At 36.8% G+C, this 10,332-nt stretch overlaps 1 protein-coding gene and 1 pseudogene across 2 annotated transcripts; one reads left to right on the forward strand and one right to left on the reverse strand.

Annotated features, from left to right (window-relative positions):
* Positions 1-729: 729 nt before the first annotated feature.
* Positions 730-4,869, forward strand: LOC143563295 (uncharacterized; annotated as a pseudogene). The gene is made up of 8 exons (XR_013140644.1): positions 730-1,137; positions 1,182-1,188; positions 1,280-1,468; positions 1,549-1,643; positions 1,721-1,865; positions 1,970-2,102; positions 2,193-3,893; positions 3,979-4,869. The product of XR_013140644.1 is annotated as an uncharacterized LOC143563295 (transcript).
* A 1,326-nt stretch (positions 4,870-6,195) lies between these two features.
* On the reverse strand, positions 6,196-9,861 carry LOC143563282 (2,3-bisphosphoglycerate-dependent phosphoglycerate mutase 1-like). Its single transcript, XM_077050860.1, has 8 exons — positions 9,706-9,861; positions 8,618-8,874; positions 7,688-7,911; positions 7,343-7,461; positions 7,055-7,211; positions 6,572-6,673; positions 6,364-6,483; positions 6,196-6,290 (listed from the first exon to the last, which is right to left on the reverse strand). Exons 2-8 carry the CDS (start codon positions 8,871-8,873, stop codon positions 6,246-6,248), a joined length of 1,023 nt encoding a protein of 340 aa, XP_076906975.1. The 5' UTR covers position 8,874; positions 9,706-9,861; the 3' UTR covers positions 6,196-6,245.
* Between the last annotated feature and the right edge of the window lie 471 nt (positions 9,862-10,332).

Below are 10,332 nucleotides of genomic sequence, written 5' to 3' on the forward strand. Positions count from 1 at the left end.
AAATGAACAAAATTTAGGGATAATGGTTTGTTTTAATTAAACTATAGAGATAGAGAAGCTAATGTGAATTTTTTTAATTTTATAATAATAATTGTATATTTGTTTGCAGAGCCTAATTATTTGCATTATTTCAAAGAATTTAATTTGGATTCAAAGGTTTCCGGGGAAGATTTATAATTCTATTAGTGAAAGATTTAATCTGAATGAACTTGCTATGGTGGATGGGGAGAACAAACGGGCGGTCCCGACAACAGTAAACACTTCTAAATTATCTACAAAATCTAGCACTTCTCATAAACCAGTAAAAACCCGTACATTTCCTCAGGCATCTTCTAATTCGCGTGTTGAAAAGGAAGAAGGTGAATGGTCTGATGATAGTGGCTTGAATGATGTTAACATGTCTTCTAATGTTAATAATTTAAAGGGTGATTCTGCCTTATATGATATAAATAATAATGGTAGTCCAAAACGTAGAGAGATTAGAGGTAACGAAGCAGCTCATGCTTTGAAACTCGCAACCGAACCTCGAAAACGGCCTAAAGTTGACCAACAAAAGGAGACGTTGGGTAAAAAGCGAAGTAGGCAAACCATGTTTCTTAATTTAGAAGATGTTAAGCAAGCTGGACCCGTTAAAGTCCCGACTCCAAGAAAGCCAAACTTTTTGCCCCCACCACGCGTCTCGTGAAAGAACCACGACCTGTTTTTGAGTCTTCTGAGGTCAGTGGAGAAATGGTGTTTGACCAGTCGAACATGAATGATACTGAACAGCCTGACCGGTCAAACAATGAAGAGTCTAGTGCTATCAAATCTGAATGTAGTGAGAATGATATGAATTCAGGATCTGTCACTCAGTCCAAAAGGTCAATTAGTGGAACAACTCTTGTTACAGAGGATAAACTTTTTTTAGATCATAAACAGAGCCAATTAAAGCAGTCAACCGATTCAAGACAGATAAAAATTCCACATAAACGACCGCCTTTAACTGGTCAAGGTCAAAGCGACACTGAAACAGGAGTTAAAAAGCTTCCTTCAAGAAAACCAGTTACTGTCAACACTTATCAAGATTCATCAGTAGAACGTCTTAGGCTTCCTTCTAGAAATCCAATCACTGCCAACACTCAATATCAAGATTCATCAGTAGAACGTCTTCTGCGGGAGGTGACCAATGAAAGTTCTGGCAGCATCCGGGTATGATAATTTACTTCTTTTTATTAATATTCTTGTTATCTGTTTAAACTTATCGTGTAATATATACATATATATTATTTTGAAAATACAGGGGAAACAGAGCTTCAGTGTGTTCCAGGAAGCTTTGAGTCGGTTGAAGAATATGTTCGGGTTTTTGAGCCTTTACTTTTTGAAGAATGCCGGGCCCAACTTTACAGTACATGGGAGGAATTGACTGAAACAGCATCTAGAGACTCACATACAATGGTTCGGATAAAGAATGTTGAGAGAAGAGAATGAGGTATTAAATAATTACATCATATATTATGTATTTATATTTTTTTTAGTAATGTTCTTACTTGATTTTATATGTGGTCGCAGGATGGTACGATGTGACACTTCTACCTACAAGCGAATACAGATGGAATTTCAAGAGGGTGATGTGGCAGTGCTTTCAACCCATAGACCCGGGACAGGTTTGTTTTTATTCTCAAATTTATAAATCTGGTCAAATGGGTCAAATAATAAGCGAAAACATTGTGTTGTTAAGCAGTTAAATCTAAGAGAACGGTTAGAGACGAAACCGAGGTTAGTGGACGTGTAGCTGGTACTGTAAGACGTCACATACCGATAGATACCCGTGATCCATTAGGGGCTGTTCTTCATTTTTATGTTGGAGATTCTTATGATTCTTACAGGTTTATTTACTTATTTATGTTATATATTTTTTTATGGAACCCTGTTATATGTTAGGTGTGCTAATAAAGTTTTTTTTTTTTTTTTTGGTTTTTAACATATACAGCAAGGTTGATGATGAGCACATTTTAGATAAATTTCAACATAACGGAGTATGGTTTTTAACCATTCTTGGTGCACTTGCTACAACCCAAAGAGAGTATATTGCTTTGCATGCATTTCGCAGACTCAATTCACAGGTGAATTTTAAACGGGTCAAAATTACTAAATGGGTCAAAGTTGTACAAAACTTCAAACAACTGATATGGTTAAACCTTACTTTTTTACAGATGCAAACTGCGATTCTTCAACCGAGTCCACATCATTTCCCTAAATATGAAGAACAAACTCCCACAATGCCCGAATGTTTCACAACAAATTTTGTAGATCCACTGGGCCGCGATGCATACTGCTGCTGGTACAAACAATAATTTAACTAAAAAACAAGATCCATGGCCGTTTACTCCGGAAAAACCCATACCGTATGGGGAATGCTAAACGTGATTCATCTTGTACAATATCAGCACTATTATACCGCATTACTTAAAAAACTTGCACCCGAAAGCTACAAACAAGCAACTGAAACCCTGTCTTCTGAAACTGTCCCAGATGGGTCCATTGACCAGGTTCTCCAAAACATGGACGAGAACCTCTTTCGAACCCTTCATAAACTCTGCCCAAAATCACGAATGCTCGTTTGTGCACCTTCTAATGCTGCCACGGATGAGCTCTTGACCCGTGTTCTTGACCGTGGGTTCATTGATGGTGAGATGAAAGTTTACCGGCCTGATGTTGCTCGAGTTGGGGTCGATTCGCAAACGCGGGCCGCTCAAGCAGTGTCAGTCGAACGTAGACAGAGCAGCTTTTGGTTAAAAGCCGTGAAGAAGTATATGGGTGGTTGCACCAGTTAAAAGCCCGTGAAGCTCAATTGTCTCAACAAATATCAGCCCTTCAAAGGCAGCTTAATGTTGCAGCCCATGCTGGCCGCGTCCAAGGTTCTGTGGGTGTTGATCCAGACGTCCTCATGGCCCGTGACCAAAACCGTGACTCATTGTTACAAAACCTCGCAGCCGTTGTCGAGAACCGTGATAAAGTGTTGGTTGAGATGTCCCATCTTCTAATTTTGGAGGGAAAATTCAAGCCTGGTAATTTTAACCTGGAGGAAGCCCGGGCTAGTCTCGAGGCGAGTTTTGCAAATGAAGCTGAAATCGTTTTCACAACCGTGTCAAGCAGCGGTCGGAAGCTATTTCACGGTTAACCCATGGGTTCGATATGGTTGTTATAGACGAAGCGGCTCAAGCTAGTGAGGTCGGGGTGCTACCACCGCTAGCCCTCGGTGCAGCTCGGTGTGTTCTGGTTGGGGACCCGCAACAACTACCTGCAACCGTTATCAGTAAAGCCGTTGGTACTTTATTATATAGTAGAAGTCTTTTCGAAAGGTTTCAACAAGCGGGCTGCCTGGCAATATTATTATCCGTTCAATACCGAATGCACCCTCAGATACGTGATTTTCCATCGCGGCATTTTTACCAAGGACGGCTTACCGATAGTGAAAGTGTTACCAATTTACCGGACGAGTTTTACTACAAAGACCCGTTACTCAGACCGTATGTTTTTTATGATATTACACACGGGCGGGAATCACACCGGGGCGGGTCGGTGTCTTACCAGAACGTACACGAAGCTCAGTTTTGTTTACGAATATATGAACATTTACAGAAAGCGGTTAAGAATTTGGGTATACCGAAAGTGTCGGTTGGGATTATTACACCATATAAGTTACAGTTGAAATGCATACAACGCGAGTTTGAAGAAGTGTTGAATAGTGAAGAGGGAAAGATATTTATATTAATACGGTTGATGCGTTCCAAGGGCAAGAGCGTGATGTCATCATTATGTCATGCGTTCGGGCTTCTGGCCATGGTGTTGGTTTTGTTGCTGATATTCGTCGGATGAATGTTGCTCTTACTCGGGCTAGAAGGGCACTTTGGGTATAGATTATATTATTATTATTATTATTATTATTTTACTGTTTTAGTTATTTTCGTTTGGTATCGAATTGTTTGTATTACGCAGGTGATGGGGAACGCGAGTTCACTGGTTCAATCGGACGATTGGGCGGCTCTAATTGCTGATGCGAAGGCTAGAAAATGCTACATGGATATGGATTCGATTCCTAAAGACTTCCTAGCGGCACCCAAGGCGGCAGTGGCACCACTGCCGCCACCCTATGGTCCGCCACCGACCAATTATTCTAACACAAGGGGTCATACGAGGCCTGGGTTTAGACAAAGCCCGTATGACCCTAGGGTAGGGGCGTTGTTAGTGGATGCTGATAAAACAAACTCGTCTTCAACATCAAGAAACGGGAGACCGTATGACCCTAGGGTGGGGGCGTCGTTAGGGGATGTGGATAAAACAAACTCGTCTTCAACATCGAGAAACGGGAGAGCGCATTGTTTGTATCGAATTGTTTGTATTACGCAGGTGATGGGGAACGCGAGTTCACTGGTTCAATCGGACGATTGGGCGGCTCTAATTGCTGATGCGAAGGCTAGAAAATGCTACATGGATATGGATTCGATTCCTAAAGACTTCCTAGCGGCACCCAAGGCGGCAGTGGCACCACTGCCGCCACCCTATGGTCCGCCACCGACCAATTATTCTAACACAAGGGGTCATACGAGGCCTGGGTTTAGACAAAGCCCGTATGACCCTAGGGAAGGGGCGTTGTTAGTGGATGCTGATAAAACAAACTCGTCTTCAACATCAAGAAACGGGAGACCGTATGACCCTAGGGTGGGGGCGTCGTTAGGGGATGTGGATAAAACAAACTCGTCTTCAACATCGAGAAACGGGAGAGCGCATGACCCTAGGGTGGGGGCGTCGTTAGGGGATGTAGACAAAACAAACTCGTCTTCAACATCAAGAAACGGGGGGTATCTACCGTTTAACAAACCATCGTAGAGGATTCGGATGATGATGTTGATCGGTCCCGATACACCTTGCAATATAGAGGCCAATGATTTTTATTAATCATTTCGAGAAAACTAATGCGAACTTGGGGTTCATGGACTACACCGTGAAGAATGGGTTTCCGACCCTGAACCCCAAACCTACCGCGAACCCTTTTTTGAAACTGGAAAAAAGACTATAATATGGAGGTTACTGGTGGTGTGGGTTAAAGCCTTAAAGGGTATAAGTGTAAATTGGTAAAACTATAATATTTAATGTTTTGGTGGGGCACACAAGTTGTGATGGTGGCTGTAGTTTTTATACAACACCAAGAATAGAAATGGATTTTGTATACAATACAAAGGATGGTGCTTTTTCAGATGGTTTTTAATTTTTTACACTTTCTATATATTATATGTGTTGGGTTATTTGAAAATGACTAGTGTTAGATTTTTATGAAGTTTTTAATAGACAAGAAATATATTAATATATTATTGTATTGGTCTGTAGAAGAGTATATAAATTTAAATGGTATTCAAGAAACAACAGAACCGAAATAATAATGAGCACTTTAAGCACTAATTGTGTAGATGTAATCATATAAACAACTAAACAAGTTTAGCATTCAAGCATTCAAACATTGATCATTGTAAGCATAAAGCGAGGCAGCTTATAGAGCTGACAAGCCAAGTTATGATCCGAGTTGAGCTTAGGACGAGTTTGGATCAGTTACAAAAATGAGGCAACTTAGCTCAGGTTGTTTCAAAACAAGCTTTTTTAGTTAGTTTTATTCGAACTTTTATCGAACGGCGAGCTTCGAGCTTTTTGAACATATCAAGCATAAGAAATTTAGGTTTATCAAAGGAACAAATCAAAACAGAAAACTATAATAATTGTTTCTCTACAGCCATCGGCATCACTACCGATGCTACCATTGACATGACCACCACCGTCACCATTGCTGACACCACCACTGCCACCGTGACACTACCTTGGAGCCGTCGCAGCCATCAATTGTCACATGTACAACACTTGTGATGTTAGATTTTGTTAAAAGTTTACAAACTATTTTACTTTTCTGTTTATTATTAGTCTCATTATACTTTTAACTATCTTCATTTTTGGCCAATAGTCACTAACAAGATTAATCCATCCATAACAATCCATGCATTATATTTCAATTATTTTCTACCATATCATACAATCATACATCCCTCTAAAACAAGAGAAACAATTACACTAGAAACATCACATAATTTTACTTTCCACTGCACAAAACTTATACTTAAACAACACTTTACTGAAATTCAAAAATCAACACATTTGAATGGGACCCACCAACTCAAAACACTATCGTAAACTGAGATAGTTTCGAGGCTGCAGCGTCATCAATGAACCATCTCATCTAATTTCTGCCTGTATTGAGCCAAATTCTGCAATAACGAGCAACACATGTTTAAATTTGACCCGTTAGCGATAAATAATAACCATGAAAATAATATTCACCTTGGTGTAAGCATAAACACTTGGCTCACTTGGTGCAGCTGGACTTCCTCTTCTAATATATTTCTCTTCTTTTACGATATAAAGCATCGGTATCCCCGTTGATAGTTCTAAGCTTATAACCTGAAAAATTATTAAAACATTCGGTTTTCAAGATTACGCAATGGGAATAAGATAAATAAGTAAATAACAAATAAAATTAGTAGTTTACCTCTTGAGAAGTTAATTTGTCAAGATACATTATGATGGACCTCAAAGAGTTCCCGTGTGCTGCGATCATTACATTCTTTCCCGCTTGTAGTTGAGGTTCGATCTAAACAATTTTTGAATAAATTTTAATAATATTAGTAACATGAAAACCTCCTAAACTATTTGTCTCAAAAACAGATTATTGGTGAAGTATGGTTATTATGATTATTGTAATCATTTTGAACACTGATTTTTTATAAAAAAATGGACAGTAAAATGTTTTCCGGTCAACCCAACCGACTCGTTTAGAAATTACCGATTTTGACCCGGACCCGTTACCCAACCTTCATGGCCCGCCCATTTTCTACCTCTTCACGTAACAATTGTACGCTTGATTTCTTGTTCTTGCAACTACTATTATGCACACGCGTATGTTTTGTTTTCATGATAACTAACTCTTTTGGAAGTAGAGATTATTAAAAAATAAATAATTAATTATACTCACATGTTCTTTAAAGTATGCAACTGCTCGTTCAGCACACATTTCCAAACTCTCCCCGTTTGGTGGCGGTACATCGTAACTTCGCCTCCACTCATGCACTTGTTCTTTCCCATATTTATCAGCAGTTTCCTGCTTGTTTAGACCCTGCAATTCTCCATACCTGAAAATAATAAAAAATTTAAAAGAAAAAAAAATAACAAAAAAGTTGTAAATTTATTTATTTTTATTATTTGGGATCAAAATAATCACCTTTGTATCCTTTAAATGAAAAAGATTAAATACAGTGCTTACATTCGTTCATTTAGTTGCCAAGCGGTAACAACCGGGATGCATTGTTTTTCGGTTTCTTGACTAAAAATTTGACTCCAAGATTCTGCTTGTTGACTTTCATTATGCAAGACAATAGGCACCTATAATAGGTTGACAATGTTAATATTTATCAAACGAGACATGTATTCATGTTCGTTCGTTTAACTAAATATTTACTTATTAAATAAACGAGCATAAACAAACTTCCCACCGAACGGTTCACTGAACGTTTACAAGTTTTGGCCCGTCACCCGAACCACCCCCACCAAAAAAAAAAAAAAAAAAATCTTACCACCACTAACACATGAAAAGAGGGAGTTTGAATACCTTCTTACGTCGGTGCTGAGTCATGGCAAGCATAGTGGTCATTTGAGCCCGAATAAGTGTGGATGTATATATCATATCGACTGGTATATTGCTTATTCTTTTACCGGCTTCAATTGCTTCTTCCACACCCTTTTTGGTTAATGGCACATCAACACAACCCGTGAACAGGTTCTTCTCGTTCCATAACGACTCACCGTGCCTAATCAATATCAATGCAGCCTCCCCTAACAGATTATATAAAAAAACATAAATTTCAAAACTTTCACCAAGAAAGCCATGCAAAGGTTGAATCTTTTGGATAAATGATTCAACTTCATGGTGTGTAACGCGTCAAAAAAGTCATATCAAACGGGCCAAACGGTTTGAAAGTCACCAAAAAAGAACATAAATTTCACAACTTTCTAAATCGTTTTAATCAAAGATTTAGATTATTATTGTAAAGGTAATGCTTTTTTAAACATTTTTACAGCATGCATAATTATATTTAAATGATGACAAAGGTGTCAACGGGTCAACCCAAACTGACTCGGGTTGTCCTAAATAATTATGAAAAAACACAAATTTCAGAAAACTTACCAACATAAACAAAGGTTACATCTTTAGAATTATGGTTTTAAAAACACATGTTTCAATATTTTTTTAGAAAATGGACAAAAAGTGTTAACGGGCCAACCCAAACGGACCTTGCTTGTACTAAAAAATGACCAAGTAAAACATGCAAAGGTTAAAACTTTTAGTCAAAGATTTAGATTATTATTGTAAAGGTATTGCCTTTTCAACCATTATTAATGCATGCTTAAATTTATTTAAATAATGAACAAAATTTGTTAACGGGTCAACCCCATTACAATCCAAACATGTTTTGACCCGTTACCTAACCCGGCCGACCCACCCACCCAACCTAAAAAAGAGAGATCATAGTTACCATACGTGTTTTCTTAGTTGAGTCCACACTAGTGCTATTAACAGGAGTGTCTGAAACCGTTGTAGCCCGAGATAATGACGCTTGAATCGAACAAAAACCTCGTTTTCTAGACCAGTTTCCCGATAAACCAAGATCAATCTTGGAACCTTTTTTGGTCAACGGTAGAGAAGTACTTCCAAAATCTTGATGATGTGCAAAATTACCAATGTACCCTTGAGTCTTGATGGTAGCAACACTTCCATTAAATGTTGTTGCAGCCATTCTGAAAATTAAATAGATCAACATATAACATACATCAAATTAAAGCACATATTCATCAACAAATGCATCAACACAAGAAGAGTTACATTTTGACTTTTGAGGTCAAACCGTTAGCTTCAAAATTGATAAATATTTTAACTTTTTACTAATAATTATTTTATCAAATAAATCAAACTTACTGAGATGTATAACATCATAACATAAACTATTAATCAAACAAATGCATCAATACAAAAAAAGTTACATTTTGACTTTGAAGATCAAATGAGTTTCTCTTCAGGTGATTTAACCTTTTTTACTAATAAATTTTTTGATCATATAAATCAAACTTATATTAATCCAACAAATGCATCAACATAAGGAGAGTTACATTTTGACTTTTGAGGTCAAATTGTCAGCTTCATAATTGACAAAGATTTATACTTTTTTATCATATGCATCAAACTTATCATATAGCATACACTATTAATCAAACAAACGCATCAACACATAAAAAGTAACATTTTGACTTTTGGGGTCAAAGTAGTTTCCCTTCAGCTTCAAAATTCATAAAAATTTAAACTTTTTTACTAATAATGTCTGTTCAATTCCATAAAATTTATTATGTAATACTATATTATAATTTGCAAAATCTAAGTTGACCATAAAAAGTCAAAAAAAAAAAAAACAGAGTAATTAATAAAACATAACCAAATTCAGATCAAAATACAATCTTGAATCTTTAAATTCAATCAAAATTTAACATAAATTTTAACAATTCAAATGCATACCAAATAAATGAAATAATCTTGCTAAAACAAATGTGGGTAATCAAGAATAATAATAATCTTACATTATTTATAACCCAAATTGGTGGATTAATTGGAGAAATTGGCGATGAAAATGATAAAGATTTGTGGGTTTATTACAAGAAAATTGATGGATTTAAATGCTTAGAATAAATCGATGGGTTAGGTGTTCAAAAGAAGACATGGTATGAAATCTTGAAGGCAAATTATATATATATTTTTTATTTAGATTTGATTTTTGTACCTAACATATTTGCCAAGAGGCAAACATGTGTTGTTATTTAAATATGATGTGGGTAGGTATTGGGGTGACAATTCTTCTTGCACGAAAAAATACAGGTTATTAGTCGATTAATAATATAATATGACTTGTTTAAGAAAAATACGAGTCGGGTTCAAGCATGTTAACCCATTTCAAGATTGTTAGTATTTAAAAAAAAAGATATTAATATTACTTATTCACTCTTCCGACTTTAAACTGTATGCTTCTTGTTTTTTCTACATTTTTTTTTTGACAAATACACTTGCTGATAACCCGCTTGTAATTTGTCAATGTGTATTGCTCATTTAAAAAAATAGGTTAAACGGGTTGTGTTCGAGTTAATCCGGATTAGTGTGTGTGCGGGTTAGAGTTGAAATCTTTGACATGAGTAATATGAGTCAGGTTTTGA

The sequence above is a fragment of the Bidens hawaiensis genome, unplaced genomic scaffold, assembly GCF_021521415.1.
Source record: "Bidens hawaiensis isolate Kalapana, Puna unplaced genomic scaffold, B.hawaiensis_p1.1 tig00021352_1, whole genome shotgun sequence".
Lineage (NCBI taxonomy): Eukaryota > Viridiplantae > Streptophyta > Magnoliopsida > Asterales > Asteraceae > Bidens > Bidens hawaiensis.